The following is a 19,850-nucleotide window of genomic DNA, read 5'->3' on the forward strand; positions in this document are numbered from 1 at the left end:
TCATTTCATCAGGGTCAAATTCCCAAATTCCATTTGGGTAGTTAATAAGAATATGAAGACAAAAACAAGCTAAGACTGGAAATATATGAAGAAAATGTCTATTGGTGCATTTATAACATTTTCAAATTTCTAAACCACTGTTACCCTCTACATGTATACGTTCACAAGTATGTTTTTGATTAATCATATTTTAACAATATTTCTAACATTTTAATATGTGACTACACTACTAAAAATAATTTAGATACTATTTTACAGAATTTTGTTATTGATCTTTTTCTATTTACGATTCTAATTGTTCCACCAATTCCACTGTAAATCTAAGGAATAACAAAAAAGTTGAAATAAGGTACTTACGTCATTACTTCCTTTAGTGATTCAATAGCTTTTTCTAGAGTGCTTTTGTCAGGATTTTCTTCAAATGTGTGCTTCTTAAGATCTGTAATATTTTATCAAATATTTTCTCTATGATTAAAAGAAATTCAATGGTTTTCCCACTATGACTTAAAAATGCTGTCCACTGTGACAGACACACGTTAATTTAAAAAAATAATATCTAACTTTTCCTTTTAAAAAAAAGTTTTTATACAATGTTCCCTTAAGAATGAGTTTCCAAGGTGGTGCTAGTGGTAAACAACCCACCTGCCAATACAAGAGACATTAAGAGATATGGGTTCAATCCCTGGGTCAGGAAGATTCCCTGGAGGAGGAAATGGCACCCGACTCCAGTACTTTTGCTGGAAGAATCCCATGGACAAAGGAGCCTGGTGGGCTACAGTCCACAGGGTTGCAAAGAGTTGGTCACGATTGAGTATCTGAGCACCCTTAAGAGCTCTCTTCTTAAATGTATTAAGTAAGTTTCCACATTTTTTCACTGAATAAATTTTCAGAATATGTACCAGATTTTCACTATTTCAATTCCCTTCTAGTAAAGTTTGATGACTCCTAAATTTTTTAAACTCTCTGAATTCACGATCCTCAATTAACTAAGAAGTCATTATACACGCTATATTTCATAGTGGGGCCCATGGCTCCATCACAGAGAGCAGCTGGTGTGAAGAGACGATTTTGTTTAGTTTATAGGTTTAATGAGGTGCTTAGACTTTGACTCTTCTTACCCAAGTTGCTTATAATGTTCTACCCAATGGTTCCCTATATCTCCACCCCCCCCCCACCTAATCTTTTAAGTGGAATAATAGAAGAAAGGCTTAGATATCAAGTTCATTTTAGTCATGACATTTGATGAATTCCTATAAGTACTTAATAAAACAATAATGAAGATAAATAAGAAACAGCCTATTTTGTAAAGTTAAAAAGGTTGCATATTCATATATTTTCTTTATAATCTGTAAAATAGAATAGTTTTTAAAGACTGTGGAAATCATTTTATATGTTAGTAATTCTAAACTGTATTAGATAACCTCAAAGAGAATAAAAATTACCAATTTTTGTAGTTACTACCACAATTCATAATTTAACCAATATATTTCAAAGACAATAATAGATAAAAAGAGTCACAAACTTAGCCTCCTTAACTGCTATACTTACTATTGTAGTTAAGGTCTGAAGGCCAAATTGCTTTGTTACACTTATTCCTGTTTTATGCAATTTAGTTCTCATACTTAAATTTAAAAGTATAAAATTTAAATTTAAAAATATAAAAACTGACACTGTTCTAGACCTATTCACTACTTTAGTCAGGTAAATATAAAAGCATATAAATACACCTTTCTTTTCATGAAGGTATAATTTATTCACAAAAATTAACTCTGCTATAGATGTCCTTTTCATTGAAATCTATAATTTAAGTTTTAGAATAAATGGATGAATGTTTCAAGAGTGTTCTGCACACTACAAGGAAAAAAAATATAAGACAAAGCATAAAGAATTTTACTAAGAGTCAGAAAAAGACTAAATAACCTCAAACATCGTAATCATTTTGTGGGTGAATTTTATGTGGATGTAAACTGTTTGGGAATTAGTGACATACCATGAAATATAAGAATACTTTTAGGAGAGAGGCAGAAAGTTCAATACTAGTCAGTAAAACTGATTTCACAACAAATAAAGCATTTCTAGGCCAGAGTGAATTTTTGTAGCACCAGTGATTATTCAGATTATCCATAAAGATATTTTCTACATAAAAGATACAAACTTTAAAACTGAAACCTAAGAGCACTTTGAAAACGAGAAATTTTGCCAATTTTTTAGAACAAAACAATTTCATAAAAACATCCAAAATTGTCTGGAAAGAGATCAGACAAGTACCATTTAAAAGTAATGCAATGCTGGGTAATCTCTGCACTGGTCGGATGAGAAGTTCAACAAGGCTTTGCCGTCCACATTCTGGCTTAGCTTGGTTTATCTGAAAAGAATTAATTTATTCAAAATTTATTTTGAATGTTTTCTGCAAAGATTATTATACATTACATTTATTAGATTACACCTTATCATTTGTGCCCTGATAAGAATGGGAGAAGTAGGGTGGTAGTTGTTCCCTGGCAGATTATTATGGTTCAGTAATCCCTCAAGGCCTGAAATAGCCTTCTGGCAAGCCAAGGATTAACACCTTAAACAGAGAGTGAGTTCCTCTAAGCACTCTTATACATTTCATTTCAGTTTTTCATAAATCTATATCATTCAAAAAGAAAAAAAATTAAAAATATTAATTATGCTGATACCATTTGGATAAACAAAGTAAGCCACCAATAAGAAAATCATTAAAAGCAAGCAAAATCTCATTGGAAAATTTTTAGAAGTGTTTGAGAATATGCCTAACTTAAAAAACACACACACACACAACATTCATATTCACTCAGCTGCCTCTTGGATCCTGCTTGTGGCATATCAAACCTTGTGATGCTAAACATCACTGCACTTTCAAGTAAAACTAAACACATAACATTAAGGTATTCTGACATGGATGTATCTTTACTAAAAGATACATCTTTAGTATTAAAATTTAATTTTAATAAATTCCGTCAGAAAATAATTCTCTGATTTTTATTTGAAAGAAATATGTATTACCTTCAGAAAAGCATGAAATCTTGGTTTCTGTTTTTCACATTTAATAATAGTTTCCTTGCTCATTTCAAAGAAGTTCACAAAGGGAGGATAGATTTTTACCAAATCTTTGGACTAGGAACAAACAAAAAAAACCAAAACCCATTAATTTGTGGCTGTTACCCTTAGTCAATGAAACTTAAAGTTGAATAACCAGTAGTCAAAATCTGACATACCAGATGCAAAAGAAAAGTTCAAAATACATTTCTTCTCAAGGTAAATACAGGAATTTTATTTCATAAACTTCTCACTAACTAGTGAGTTAATTGCTAAAGAAAATGCATCAATTGTTAAACAGAGCCTAAAACCTGAAAAGCAAATAAATACTCAGAAACAAACAAAAGTTGATACACTTTTGTTGAACTTCAATATAAGCTTACTGTATTGATAAACATGACACAGTTTTAAAACTTCTATTAATTTAGAATATAGTAGCAATTATAGCTGATCTATGAAGAACCCAAGAACACGCTATTATCTTTTGAAGGATCCAAACAACCATTAAAAGATCAACTGTACTGCGCAATTTTGAAGTACAAGGAAAATGTCCTGACAAATTGAGACCAACAGGTACCAAAAAGATCTGGGACAATAATTTGCATATTTGAAATTCTCAGTCAACCAGAAAGAACATCCAACAGCTATATGGTAAGGATTAGTTAGGAGACCTTAGAAATCAAAACTAAATGGGCAACAATCCAAGGCACTGAAACTTATCTGGTCGGACTGAATCATATCCAAAGAGACTAAAGGAAATTTATAAATTCTATTTGTGGCACCTCATTCAAAACTAATATACTTATTTAATAAACTTAACCTATGTTCTTAGAGAAGAAACAGTTCATTGGAAGGTTTTATGCAGACACAAAGACAGTACAAAGTGCTATCAACTAAGGAAAGAAAAAATAAAACTCAATTATAGAAAACTTAAAAAAATCATTAATCTATGGCTGTTTATGATAGGAAAATAATATGATATATGGTAAAATGACTGTAACACAACAGTTAACATTAAAGATGAGCTATCAAGAAAGTGTTGGATTGTATATGGAAGGCATGTTTCAGAAGACAAGAACACTTTCAAAATATTTTACAAACACAAAGATGCCTAAGTTTTTTAAAAAAGTTCTCACATTTAAACAGGTAACTTTCATTCCCTGCCATTTCTTGATGAGATGATACTTTAATCTTAATACTTAATAAATAAAATACTTACATATTTAAGAAAGATATCACCAATGCTTTTGCTCTCATCCCAATTAACAATAAGGTCTTCAAGATCATCCTGGAAAAACACAAAATGAGACAATACGTGATTCTGATAATCACTTTAGCATCTCTTAAATTTGAATATTCATTTGAAAGACATACTTTACAGAGTACCTTAATTTGGCATATATAACAATAACATTCTTTCTCAATAAGAAATTAATTTTTTGACAAGAAAAATATCCTTTGAAAAATAATTAAGAAAACATAAAGAATACCAAATCAATAAGACTAAGTCTAATTTCCCAGTATGATGTGGAAGTATAATTAATTTAACTATACAGCTGATTGGTTCATTAATTAAAGAATTAATTAATTATAGAAAAGCACCTTTGATCTTGGCTGCTGAAGCATCAGCCATTAGAAACTGTAATCTATAATAGAGGTCAGCAAACATTACTTAAAGGGCCAAATGGCAAATATTTTAAGGCTTACAGGCCATATGGTTTCTGTCACAAGTCCTCAATTCTGTCTTTGTAGAATAGAACCATAAACAATATATAAATAATTGTGAGTGGCTGTGTATCAATAAAACTCTATTTATGAAAGTAAGTAAAACTTTACTAAAATGCTAAACTGGCTGGATTTGGTCCATTGACCATGATCTGCTAATTCCTGGGCTTATTTCTCAATCATCATCCTAAAATATTACTTATTTGTAAAAATTTAGAAGATATTTAAAAGCTTTCTAAGATAATAAAACCAGATGATGAAATGGTAAGAAATGACATGCCCTAACTGAAATTCTAAAAGTGACTTTAAAGTAGAAATTAATCAATACACTTATACAAGAGGTTCTCAAACTGTTACATGCAGACACTTTCCCAACAGATATTTTTAGTGGGATCCATAAGATTAAACTATTTTCATTACAATATGAAGGCATTATTTGACTCCTTGATTCTCTCATAAGGATACAACAGAGTCATATGGAGGTGACATGATGTGTGATACCGCAATGGAATGAATTAAGCAGTAGACAGGAGAAACAAGTTTTCTATTAAGCCAGACAAAAAAAAAGGCAAAACAAATCAACATCACTGTTTCTGTTTTGGAAATTAGTTATTTTAGAAAAGAACATGTTATTTATACTACCACATAAGGAGTCATTATTATTAACATATATTTTTAAAATTGCATGAGTTCAGTTCAGTTCAGTTGAGTCACTCAGTCATGTCCAACTCTTTCTGACCCCACGGACTGTAGCATACCAGGCCTCCCTGTCCATCACCAATTCCTGAAGCTTGCTCAAACTCATGTCGATCGAGTTGGTGATGCCATCCAAACCATCTCATCCTCTGTCATCCCCTACCTTTCCCGCCTTCAATCTTTCCCAGCATCAGGGTCTTTTCAAATGAGTCAGTTCTTTACATCAGGTGGCCAAAGTATTGGAGTTTCAGCTTCAGCATCAGTCCTTCCAATAAACACCCAGGACTGATATCCTTTAGGATGGACTGGTTGGATCTCCTTGCAGTCCAAGGGACTCTTAAGAGTCTTCTCCAACACCACAGCTCAAAAGCATCAATTCTTTGGTGCTCAGCTTTCTTTACAGTCCAACTCTCACATCCATACATGACTATTGGAAAAAACATAGCTTTGACTAGATGGACCTTTGTTGGCTAAGTAATGTCTCTGCTTTTTAATATGCTGTCTAGGTTGGTCATAGCTTTTCTTCTAAAGAGCAAGTATCTTTTAATTTCATAGCTGCAATCACCATCTGCAGTGATTTTGGAGCCCAAGAAAATAAAGTCTGTCACTGTTTCCATTGTTTCCCATCTAGTTGCCATAAGTGGTGGGGCGGGATACCATGATTTTAGTTTTCTGAATGCTGAGTTTTAAGCCAGCTTTTTCATTCTCCTATTTCACTTTCATCAAGAAGCTCTTTCATTCCTCTTCACTTTCTGCCATTAGGATAGTGTCATCTGCACACCTGAGGTTATTGATATTTCTCTTGGCAATCTTGATTCCAGCCTGTGCTTCATCCAGCCCAGAATTTCTCATGATGTACTCTGCATATAAGTTAAATAAGCAGGGTGACAATATGGCCTTGACATACTTCTTCCCAATTTGGAACCAGTCCAGTGTTCCGTGTCTGGTTCTAACTGTTCCTTCTTGACCTGCATACAGATTTCTCAGGAGGCAGGTCAGGTGGTCTGGTATTCCCATCTCTTTAAGAATTTTCCACAGGTTATTGTGATCCTCATAGTCAAAGGCTTTAGCGTAGTCAATGAAGCAGAAGTAGATGTTTTTCTGGAACTCTCCTGCTTTTTTGATGATCCAACAGATGTTGGCAATTTGATTTCTGCTTCCTCTGCCTTTTTTAAATCCAGCTTGAACATCTGGAAGTTCTCTGTTCCCGTACCACTGAAGCCTTGCTTGGAGAATTTTGAGCATTACTTTGCTAGCATGTGAAATGAGTACAATTGTGTGTGGTTTCAACATTCTTTGGCATTGCCTTTCTTTGGGACTGGAATGAAAACTGGTCCTGTGGCCACTGCTGAGTTTTCCAAATTTGCTGGCATATTGAGTGCAGCACTTTCACAGCATCATCTTTTAGGATTTGCAATAGCTCAACTAAAATTCTATCACCTCCACTAGCTTTGTTCGTAGTGATGCTTCCTAAGGCCTACCTGACTTTGCATTCCAGGATGTCTGGCTCTAGGTGAGTGATCACAGCATCATGGTTATCTGGATCATGAAGATCTCTTTTGTATAGTTCTTCTGTGTATTCTTGCCACCTCTTCTTAATATTGTATATCCACATACAAAAAGATGATCTTTAAACCTTCACCTTAGCCAAAAATGAACTCAAGTTATAGATCTAACTGTAAGAGCTAAAACAATACACCTTCTAGAAGAAAACACAGGAGAAAATCTTCAAAATCTTGGGTTAGGCAAAAATTTCTTAGATATAACAGCAAAAGCACATTACATTTTAAAAAATGGATAAACCGGACTTCATCAAAATTAAAAATTTTGGTATTCCAAAAGACACCATTAAAAAAATGAAATAAGCAACAACAGGCTGGGAGGAAATATCTGCAAAACACATAGCTAATAAAGGACTTGTACCAAGAATTTACAGAAAACCTTTACAACTTGGTAAGCCAACACACAACACAACCAAAAAATGGGCGCCAGATCTAAGCGCACATTTCACAAGAATAATATACAAAAGAAAAAGAAGCAGATGAAAAGACGCTCAACATCATTAATTATTAGGGAAATGCAAATAAAATCATTTTATATCCTAGAATGGTTATAAAAGAAAACGTATAAGCACCGGCAAGAATGGATAGAAATTTGAATGCATATACATTACTATTCAGAATATAAAATGATGTAAAAACCTGATAGTTTCTCAAAATTTTTAAATGAAGACTGCCAATATAACCCAGCAATTCTACTCGTAAGTATCTATGGAAGAGAATGAAAACACACCCAAACAAAGATCTGCAATGTTCATATCAGCATGATTCATAACTGCCAAAAACTGGAAACAACCTAAATTTCTATCAACTGGTGAATGGATAAAGAAACGCAGCATATCCTTATAATGGACTATTACCTGGCCACACAAAGGAACAAACTACTAACGTGCTAAATCATAGATGAAATTCAAAAATATACTAAGTTAAAGAAGCCAGACATAAGACATTACCTATTATATATTTATGTTTATATGCAATGTCTAGAAAAGGCAAATTTGTAAGACATAAAATAGATTAGTGGTTTCCTGGACCAGGGCTAGGAATGGGCATGAAGGATCTCAGTGGGTAAGATGAAGATGTTCTAAAATGTATATGGTGACGGCTGCATGATTTGGTGACTTACTAAAATCAGTGAATCATATATTTTAAAAAAGGTTGAGTTTAAAGATGTAAAATGTACTTCAATGAAACTGTTAAAAAACTGAGGCATCTTTAAAAGTATTTTTAAACTTTCTGTTTCAATTTCAAAATCAATTAATATGAATAAATAAAACCTACATAAACAATGGCAACCCACTCCACTACTCTTGCCTGGAAAAACCCATGGACGGAGGAGCCTGGTAGGCTGCAGTCCATGGGGTCGCTAGGAGTCAGACACAACTGAGCAACTTCACTTTCACTTTTCAATTTCATGCATTGGAGAAGGAAATGGCAACCCACTCCAGTGTTCTTGCCTGGAGAATCCCAGGGACGGGGGAGCCTCGTGGGCTGCCATCTACGGGGTCGCACAGAGTCGGACACGACTGAAGCGACTTAGCAGCAGCAGCAAACACAAGTTCCTCAATCATTTTTTAAGAATGAAAAGGGATCCTGAAACCAAATAATTTAAGAACCATTATCCTATACTCTGGGCTTCCCTTGTGGCTCAAGTGGTAAAGAATCCACCTGCAGTGCAGGAAACCTGGGTTAGATACCTGGGTTGGGAAGATCCCCTGGAGAAGGGAAAGGCTACCCACTCCAGTATTCTGGCCTGGAGAATTCCATGGACTGTAGAGCCCATGGGGTTGCAAAGAGTCAGACACGACTGAGCAACTATCACTTCACTTCACTTCACATCCTATACTCTGCAGATTCAGAAAAGTCAAAAGGGAAAAATTTACTTTCAGTAGCGCAAGGTAAACTCAAACCAAGAATAATTAAACAGCCTACAGAGTCAAGAATTAAGATTTAATTATTTAAAATTGTACTTGAAAGAAACAAAAGAATAAAAGGATTATACATAAGAATAATCTTGGAACAATATAATGCAGTGAATTCTAGCACGGACTAGTCTGTTTTAAATACTGGCTCTAGAGCCTGTTAAGTGTTGTGTCCTTGGGCAAACTACTTAACCTATAAGTGCCTCAATTTTTTATTCTGAAAAATAAGTATATAAATGACTCCTATCTCATAAAGGATTAAATTAGCTAATATTTGTATAGCACTTAGAAGAAACCCTAACAGACAGTAGTGCTCAGTAAGTTACTATTAAATATCTTTTCCTATGTGTTTAATATAAATATGGGAGATATTTGGAAAACTGTGCTGTAAAAGAGAAAAAACCTATAGCTTCACAAATATAATCTAGCGGTACATTTTTAAAGTGTAAACAATTACAGGATGGTGGTATATAGTTATATGAGACCATTGCAATCAGAAAGTAAAGTAATCTCCAGGCCACCTGAAAAAGTCTACTGTATCTGGTTAACCTTTAAATACTTAAGCCTGTTGATTAAATCAAGATCTCTGCCCTAATCACTTGGCCGGCTCAGTTCAGTTCAGTTCAGTTGCTAAGTCATGTCCGACTCTTTGTGACTCCATGAATTGCAGCACACCAGGCCTCCCTGTCCATCACCAACTCCCAGAGTTCACTCAGACTCACGTCCATCGAGTCAGTGATGCCATCCTGCCATCTGATCCTCTGGTGTCCCCTTCTCCTCTTGCCCCCAATCCCTCCCAGCATCAGAGTCTTTACCAATGAGTCAACTCTTCGCATGAGGTGGCCAAAGGACTGGAGTTTCAGCTTTAGCGTCATTCCTTCCAAAGAAATCCCAGGGCTGATCTCCTTCAGAATGGACTGGGTGGATCTCCTTGCAGTCCAAGGGACTCTCAAGAGTCTTCTCCAACATCACAGTTCAAAAGCATCAATTCTTCGGTGCTCAGCCTTCTTCACAGTCCAACTCTCACATCCATGCATGACCATAGGAAAAACTATAGCCTTGATTAGACAGACCTTTGTTGGCAAAGTCATGTCTCTGCTTTTCAATATGCTATCTAGGTTGGACATAACTTTCCTTCCAAGGAGTAAGCATCTTTTAATTTCATGGCTGCAGTCACCATCTGCAGTGATTTTGGAGCCCAAAAAAATAATGTCTGACACCGTGTCCACTGTTTCCCCATCTATTTCCCATGAAGTGATGGGACCGGATGCCATGATCTTCGTTTTCTGAATGTTGAACTCTAAGCCAACTTTTTCACTCTCCACTTTCACTTTCATCAAGAGGCTTTTGACCTCTTCACTTTCTGCCCATAAGGGTGGTGTCATCTGCGTATCTGAGGTTATTGATATTTCTCCCGGCAATCTTGATTCCAGCTTGTGTTTCTTCCAGTCCAGCGTTTCTCATGATGTACTCTGCATATAAGTTAAATAAGCAGGGTGACAATATACAGCCTTGATGTACTCCTTTTTCTATTTGGAACCAGTCTGTTGTTCCATGTCCAGTTCTAACTGTTGCTTCCTGACCTGCATACAGATTTCTCAAGAGGCAGGTCAGGTGGTCTGGTATTCCCATCTCTTTCACAATTTTCCACAGTTCATTGTAATCTACACAGTCAAAGGCTTTAGCATAGTCAATAAAGCAGAAATAGATGTTTTTCTGGAACTCTCTTGCTTTTTCCATGATCCAGTGGATGTTGGCAATTTGATCTCTGGTTCCTCTTTTTCTAAAATCAGCTTGAACATCAGGAAGTTCACGGTTCACATATTACTGAAGCCTGGCTTGGAGAATTTTGAGCATTACTTTACTAGCGTGTGAGATGAGTGCAATTGTGCGGTAGTTTGAGCATTCTTTGGCATTGCCTTTCTCTGGGATTGGAATGAAAACTGACCTTTTCCAGTCTTGTGGCCACTGCTGAGTTTTCCAAATTTGCTGGCATATTGAGTGCAGCACTTTCACAGCATCATCTTTCAGGATTTGAAATAGCTCAACTGGAATTCCATCACCTCCACTAGCTTTGTTCGTAGTGATGCTTTCTAAGGCCCACTTGACTTCACATTCCAGGATCTCTGGCTCTAGATGAGTGATCACAGCATCGTGATTATCTGGGTCGTGAAGATCTTTTTTGTACAGTTCTTCTGTGTATTATTTCCACCTCTTCAGAGACTAAGTAATAAAGAAACTAAGGCTTAGAGAGATTGAAGTGAAGTGAAGTGAAGTCACTCAGTCATGTCTGACTCTTTGCGACCCCATGGACTGTAGCCTACCAGGCTCCTCAGTCCGTGGGATTTTCCAGGCAAGAGTACTGGAGTGGGTTGCCATTTTCAACTTGCCCCAAATCACACAGTTGTGAACCAGTATTCACACTCATGCTTGTCTGACTCCAGATTCCATGTCATTCTACTAGACCTATAGCACAGCTATCGCCATTAGAAATGGGGAGTCAGGTGGGCAGGTGAGCCCCCAAGAGTATTAGTCATAGTGCCATCATTTCTTACGATGTTTCTGTGGGAATATGCTTGACTCGGTTTAGTACAGACCCTGGGACATGTCTCCTCCTTGTCCATACACAATTCTCCATAGGATGCTCCCAACATTACCTCCTGGCAGTAAGAAAGGAAAACTCTATAGTTCTAAGACACTGAGCATAGAGCTCCCAAAGCCTATTTAAAAAGTAGAGGAAGTTGTAAACAGATTGGACTAAGAAAGTTAAGCTCTTTCTTTCTTTTCTTCCTTGCTAAGATTTCTTCTATACCATTATCATCTACTTTTACACAAAATGGGTTTCTCTTTTACTTAGCTCACTGCACAAGACACCAAATCAGCAGACTCCCCAATACAAACCTGTTCCTGAAACAAGTTCAAGGTCCTGAGACTTAACACTAAATTAACAAATAACAAAGCATAAACATAAAAAGAAAAGTCCTCCCTCAACTCCTCTTTCTCTTTTGTTTCTTCATAGTTCCATACAAAAGCAGGTTTTGCACATCAAGAACCAATGCTGATTAGCAATGAAAAGGAAAAATTCACACACAGAAAAAGATGCTGATAACAATCTCAGACATTCTCATCTTAAGCTAACCATTAGCATGCTATAAGTTGCAGACAAATGAAGAATGAGGCTAAAGGTGTACACATAATATCTAAGATGACAAAATAAATTTAACTTCCAGTCCTGATTTGGACATTTAAAAAGTAGCATGGCCAATATTCAGCAAATATCTACTGAAACAAATCTAACTGCCAGAGTGGTTGTAAACACAGTGGGTAAAAAATGATTTTAATCCTTCACAAAACAACCACTCATGATTCAGACACTACTATCCCCATTTTACAGAGAAGAAAACTGAAGCAATTAAAGTTAACTTACTTTGAACCCAAATCTACTTTATTCCACAGTCCAAATCTGTAACCACTATGCAATGTTATAAAATACAAATACCAGTGCTTCTTAGGAATACCATACCATTATGATATGAAGAACTGTACAAGTTTAAGCCATATTTACATGATTTACTCATTTACATACTGAAAGAATATATACAGCATATAATCAAGAAGCAATATAGCATTAGTAAATCAGGACGTGGAAAGAACCTAAATGTCCATGAATTAATGAATGGATAAAGAAAATGTGGGATATACAATAAAATACTATTTAGCCATGAAAAAGCCATTATGCCTTCTGTAATAACATGTATAGTCCTTGAGGGTATTATAATACATGAGATAAGTCAGAGAAAGATAAGTACTATATGATCTTACTTACATGTGGAATCTAAAAAAATCCCACGAAAAACAAACACAAAAATCTCATAGATACAGACTGGCAGTCGCCAGAGACGGGAAGGAGGGTGGGTAAAATGGGTAAAGGCGGTCAAAAGGCAAATTTCCAGTTATTTCACTTACTCCAGCCTGAAGATGTAACGTAGAGTATGGTGACTATAGTCAACAACGCTATTTGTGTATCTGAAAGCTGCCAATAAAGTGGAGCTAAATAGTTCTCAACATAAAGAAAAAAACAAAAAACAAACTATGTGTGGTGGTAGATCTTAACTAAATTTATTGTGGTGATCATTTTGCAATACATACCCATATGAATCCATTATTGTTGTACACCTAAAACTAACACAATGTAACATGTTAAGTTTATCTCATAAAAAAAGGGGGTTGGGAGCAAGAAAACTTTATAAGGGTTTAGGAGAACAGACTTTGAAGTTAGACAAAAAAGGGTTCAAAGTCAGTCAATGCCCAGCATTTATTACATGATTGACTTTAGAAAAATTATTCAATCTCTGTACATAGCAGTTTCACATCTGTAAAATGTAGACAATTAGAGTATCAACTTCTTGATAATGTTCAGTGGATGTGGCAGTACCTGATAAAGGGCAGGCTACATTTAAAAGGAAAAAAAGAAAAAAATATCATGCAAAAAAAAGACAAAGAAAATACAGCATAATTTTGGGAGTATTTGGGTTACAGAATTATAGGTATTTTCTACTTTTTCCTTTTCTCCTTTATTTTATAAATGTTTGACAGCACATATTGGTTTCGTGGTAGGAAAAAAACCATAGGCTTTAATATTTTAAATGCATGACAAACCTGAAATTAGCTAATAAACAACTACTACTTGAAATATTGGTAATCCAAGTTTGTAGAAGAAGCTTAAAAAATTGGGTTACACATTAGAAAACTAAAGGGTAACAATCGTTTTCAAAGCTCCAGTGACTCACTAGTGAAGGAAACATAAAAGCAGACACAGATATAGAATACAAACTAATGGTTACCCTTGGGGAGACCGAAGTGAGAAGGGCAATATAGCGATAGTGAGGGCAAACAGGGTTATTATGGGATTATATGAAATCATGTATACAAAACTTTCCAAAACTGTAAAACAATATAGAATTTAAATAACCATTTATTCAGTAAAAAAAATTAACAACAAAAGAAGGTCCAGTGAATCAGAGAACAAAATATGCCAAACTGAGATTATGATCTGTATACATAAAAAGTTTGTAACATTTTATATTAGATGGAAATTTGCATACCCAGAATGGCTAAAGTGACTGACACCAAGTGATCTTTAGCAGCAAGTGACCAAGTCACCAAGTGACCAAATTAGCAGCAAAACACCAAGATGAAAATCTGCTTGCCATTCTACTCTATCTTTATACCTCTCAATGTTTCTCATGAGGGAAAAAAAAAAAGACCATTCCAAGAAGACTTTACTCTTCAAATATTCAGAATCCTACTTGGAAATAGGGATAAACTAGCCTGAGATTCCATAGCTTTTTAACCTTTTAAGAAAAGAAAGACTCCTTCAAACTTACTTGTAAATCTAGAAATAGGTGAAATATGGTCAAGGATTTTGAAAAAATACAAAATATAAGTATTCGATAAACTGCATTTTTATTAACTTACAGATCTTTCATATTTTTGTCTACAACATGCACTAAAATCAAAAGTAAGTTTATGTATTTGTTTGAAAACATTCTGTAACTCAGACTGATCATTTTATTGTAACATGGAGTAAACATTAGGGAAAAGATAAATTAGCAATAATATTGTGCCTCAAATAAACCTCACTGGCTATGATACTGCCACAAAGCTGTAATAAACATCAAAATGGGTTGTTCTGAGAAGAAAACTGATCAGTTGTGCTCCAGCATCATATATGAAGAGGAAATAAAGCTAAATTACTTTTAAGAGTTCATCTAAATCTTTCCCCAAATTACTTTACTATGAGAGATTGATACCTGGAGTCCAGGGACCCTTCAACAAAGGAAAATTATTATAATAAAAGTAGACAGCATTGTCTTTTACAGTTTTGGCATTCATCTGACTATATACATAGAGAGAGAGAGAGAGAGAGAGAGGAATGAATGAAATGATCTCTAACCTTTTCCCACTTCCATTTTTTAAACAAACCAAACAAAAACATACAACCCAAGATGAATAGCAGAAGAAGAACAAGAAAAATAGTATTAGCAAACACATTATCTTAATAGAAAAGACTTTATAAGGTCTAAATTCTTTATTTTCAAATTAATCAAAGTAAAAACACAGGCAGCAGGAAAGAAACATTAATAAGGTGCTAGAGCAAAGAGGCAAGTGATTCAAAGGAATAAATGAGGGATTAAAAAGTTTTAAATACAAAATTTATTTAGCTAACTAGAAGTACATTAAAAATCACAGGAAATATACATAATCTAAAAAGAATTACTACCACACTAACATATACAAATTTACCTTTATCTTAGTGTGCACATCAAAGATATCTGGAATACTACCAAAAATCGTCTTAATTTCTTCCGGTGCAAGGATAGGCCCACCTCGTTGTCCTTCCTCTTCCAATGGTACTTGAAATAACTAAAGGGCAAAACAAAACTAGATTAGGTAAACTGGAAGAAGAAAAGAATTATTTAATAGTGATAAAGGAGAGAGAAGATATTAATGGAAAAGAAAAATACTTCTTGCTAACCTAAATTTGAGACCTTTTCTCATAACATTTTCTAGTCTATTTTATCCTGTTTATTTACACATCTGTGTGTGTGTGTGTGTATATATAATCTTGTAACAAAATATTAATTAGAATCTAGTAAAAGTTTATCACAGTCCTACAAATCATTAAAATTGTTAGTGTGATACAGAGTAATTTCTACTTTTTTAATTCAAGTTACTAAGGAAGAAAGCAATAAGGAATCATACTTTAATATAGGTACTAAATGTTTTGAACTGATAGCAACAAAAACTTGGTTTAGGGGAAAAAGACTGGATTTGAAGCTAGAAGACCTGTCTGTATCCATGCTGCTGCTTCTATCAATCTTAAAAAAATACTCCTACAACTAGTAAGTGAATTTAGCAAGGTCTTAGGATACAAGGTCAGCATGCACATGCATGCATGCACACACATGCATGCAGGCACACTGAAAAAAAAATCATATTTCTGTAAACCAGTATTGTACAAACTGAAACCGAAGGTTAAAAATCAGTACCATTTACAATAAAAAACTAAAATGCTTAAGTATAAATAGAATAAATCACGTACATGATGCTGAAAACTACAGAATGTTGATGAAAGAAATCAAAGAAGACCTAAATAAATGAAGACATACAGTCATGGACTGAAAGATTCAACACCGTAAAAATGTCAACTGTCCCCCACTCCCAAACTGATATAAGGATTTACCCTAATGCCTATCAAAAATGCCAGGACTTCTCATAGATAAAATCTGATTCTAAAGATTCATATGGAAGGGCAAAGAGCTTCTTACTATCAAGCTCCAGTATTGTGTAACACTGGTGAAGAGAGAAACATTGACTATCAACAGAACAGAATACAGACTCTAGAAACGAATCCATGCAAATTTTTTGACAAAGGTGCAAAAGCAATTTAGTGCAGGAAGGCTAGTTGTCCAACACATGGTACTAAAACACCATTTGCCATAGGCAAAACAAATGAAAGTGAAAGTGAAAAGTGAAGTTGCTCGGTTGTGTCCGACTCTTTGCGATCCAGTGGACTGTAGCCCACCATGCTCCTCTGTCCATGGGATTCTCCAGGCAAGATAAACCTCAGCCCAAATATAATATTTATACAAAAATTAACTCAAAATTATCATAGACCTAAAGAAAAAACTCACAACTATGAAATATTTAGAAGAAAACCTAGGAGAAAACCTTGTGACTTAGGCTTATGTAGAGTGTTTAAATACGAAATCAAACCCATGATGTATAAAAGAAAAAAAAAACTGATAAATTGGACTTTATCAAAACTAAAAACAACTCAGCAAAAAACTTACAACAAGAAAACATATTATAGAATAGGAAAAAAATGTCTGCAAATCACATTATCTAACAAAGGACTATATTCAAAATATATAAAGAATTCTCAAAACTCTGGAAGGAAAACAATCCAATTAAAAACAAGTAAAATCTTTAGTTATTTCAATTAAAACAAGATATACAGATATCAAATAAGGACAGAGATGTTCAGTATCACTAGTCTTTTTGAAATGTAAATTAAAGCCAGGATGAGATAATACTATACACGTGTTTGAATGGCTAAAATAAAAAACACGGATAACATAAAGCAATGGTGAGGACGTGAGCAACTGGAACTTTTACATGTTGCTGGTTGAAGAGCAAAACTGTACAGCCTCTCTGCAAAAAGGCTTGATGGTTTCTTTTGAAATCAAGCATTACTTACCATATGATCCAGCAGTATCACTCCTAGGTGTTTACCCAAGAGAAATGAAAATTTACGTCCATAGAAAACTTGTACACAAATATCTGTAACAGCTCTATTGATAACCACTCAAAACTGGAAACAACCCAAATGTCCTTTTAATAAGTCAATAGATAAACTGTGGTACATCCATACAGTGGTATACTACTCAGCAAAAGGATCAAACTATTTATACACACAAGTTAGATAAAACCCAAAGAAACAGGTTATATACTATGACTCTATTTTATGACATTAAAAAAAAATTATAGTAACAAAGAAGAGATTAGTGATTACCAGGAGTTGAAATGAGAAAAAGGTGTGACATAAAGGAAGAGTAACAGGAGTTTTGGGGGGAGATAGAAATGTTAAATGTATCAAAGAGTCAATTTCACTGTATAGTTAAAATTCTAGTAAAAATAATGATGCATTATTGGGTTAACATATGTAGCAGTAACATGACAATAGCACAAAGGCCAGGATGGGATTAATGAAAGGAAGGAGGGAGGGAGGAGAGAGGAAGAAAAGAAAGAACACTGTAAATAGTAAGAAACTTCATAAAGATTATGAATTGTTCTTACAACAGTTTACCACCTCTTCCCAAAAAATACCTATGTATATTTAGGCCTTCCATTTTTGCAAGTATGGTGAGCACCTACTTGCTGAAAACAAAATAATGAAGTAAGAAAAACCTCTGTCTGAATACATCAACAAGCTGACAAGAAAGTGAGGTACTTTCAGAGGCCAAAATCTAAGTGAAAGTAGAAAGCTGAGTACTAAACCAACCTTTTTCCCAAAGACATTTGCCTAAATCGATGAAAGTTAAGCTTCACCTATAAAAGCCTCAGTGAGAACAGAAGACCCATACAAAACCTAGATTCCAACATATTAACAATTTCCAGTAAAGTCAGAAGTATGTTTAACCAATGACCCAGAAATTCCAGATTTCTGCCCAGTATATGTTCTCAAGCAGCCATGAGTAGGAATACTCACAGAAGCACTACTAGTAACAGTAAAAACAAACAGCAATGAGAACATCAAAACAAATTCCAATGTCTACTAAAAATAAAAGTTAATTAGGTGGATATAATCATACGGGAAAATGAATTACTGCCACATGCAATGACACAGATGTATCTTAAGAACATTTCTATCAAGTGAAAAAAGCAATTCACTAAAAAATATATACTGTTACATTTAGACAGTTTGATTTTCTACATATATATGATAGATCTATAAGGAAAATGGTAAGCACAAAACTCCAGGTAATGGTTATCTATGAGAGAGGGAAAAGAAACGGGATTGGGGAAAAACGTAATAGAAGATGCAAAGATATCTATAACCATTTATAAGCATTCCTTTATGTAGTCAACATTTCATTAAAAATCCTAAACAAAAATATTCAGACCATCAAAATACATCTAGATTAAAACTTCTCAGTACTCTTAGGAAACAATATCTTAAAATATTTTTACTGTGTTTTAATTCCGCATTTAAAATTAGTTAGCTAAAAACTGATTCTACCTTTCCAATATATCTCAAATCTATCCTTTTTTCATTCTCACTGATACTATCCTAAGAAGTTTAGTTTATTAAAATCTCTAACCAAGAGTGCTGAAATAATCTTCAAATTGATCTTGCCTCCACAATTTGTTTCCCCTTCTTCAATACCTCCTTCAAAGTGAACCAAATGACTTTCTAAAATACAAGTCAAATGTTACTATCTTTCCCTTCCTATCAAAAATTCTTTAACAACAAATGACCTAGCACACTGTACAAAGGCCTACCCCAGTCTGGAGTAAGCAATCTTATCTCATCTGTTACTATCAGTTCAGTTCAGTCGCTCAGTCCTGTGCTCAGTCGTGTCAGACTCTTTGTGACCCCATGAATCGCAGCACGCCAGGCCTCCCTGTCCATCAGCATCTCCCTGAGTTCACTCAAACTCACATCCATTGAGTCGGTGATGCCATCCAGCCATCTCATCCTCTGTCATCCCCTTTTCCTCCTGCCCCCAATCCCTCCCAGCATCAGAGTCTTTTCCAATGAGTCAACTCTTCACATGAGGTGGCTGTTACTATATTCACACCCTAAACTCTACCCTTAGCTCAGTTCAGCTCAGTAGGTCAGCTGTGTCCAACTCTTTGCAACCCCATGGACTGCAGCATGCCAGGCTTCCCTGTCCATCACCAACACCCAGAGCTTGCTCAAATTCATGTCCATTGAGTCGGTGATGCTATCCAACCATCTCATCCTCTGTTGTCCCCTCTCCTGCCTTCTATCTTTCCCAGCATCATGGTCTTTCCTAATGAGTCAGCTCTTCATTTTGGGTGGCCAAAGTATTGGTGTTTCAGCTCCACCCTACCCTTAACCCACCCTCAACTCAAATTCCCCTGGACTATTCTGTAATACCGTTAAGGATTAGTCTTTTGTACTGTTGGAATAATCTCAAATATACTTCCTACCCATATTCTTTGCATGCACTAATAATAATCATGCTTTAAAACTCATTTCAATTTGCATCTTCTGTATGATACTTTTTCAGTGTTCAACCATTGAAAATTCCAGCCCAACACCTTCCCTAAACTGGAAGAGGAGCAAAATTCTCAC

At 34.9% G+C, this 19,850-nt stretch overlaps 1 protein-coding gene across 9 annotated transcripts in view; it reads right to left on the reverse strand.

Annotated features, from left to right (window-relative positions):
- The window catches only part of ECT2 (epithelial cell transforming 2), a 60,349-nt gene that overhangs the window by 21,115 nt on the left and 19,384 nt on the right, over window positions 1-19,850 (reverse strand). For all 9 annotated transcript variants that reach the window (XM_027540829.1, XM_027540837.1, XM_027540872.1 and 6 more), the window contains 5 exons: window positions 15,269-15,388; window positions 4,280-4,348; window positions 3,028-3,138; window positions 2,269-2,365; window positions 358-439 (listed from right to left, as the gene is read on the reverse strand). In XM_027540829.1, the coding sequence (XP_027396630.1) occupies window positions 358-439; window positions 2,269-2,365; window positions 3,028-3,138; window positions 4,280-4,348; window positions 15,269-15,388 (479 nt within the window). The remainder of the gene's footprint in view (window positions 1-357; window positions 440-2,268; window positions 2,366-3,027; window positions 3,139-4,279; window positions 4,349-15,268; window positions 15,389-19,850) is intronic.

The sequence above is a fragment of the Bos indicus x Bos taurus genome, chromosome 1 (genome assembly GCF_003369695.1).
Source record: "Bos indicus x Bos taurus breed Angus x Brahman F1 hybrid chromosome 1, Bos_hybrid_MaternalHap_v2.0, whole genome shotgun sequence".
Classification (NCBI taxonomy): Eukaryota; Metazoa; Chordata; class Mammalia; order Artiodactyla; family Bovidae; genus Bos; species Bos indicus x Bos taurus.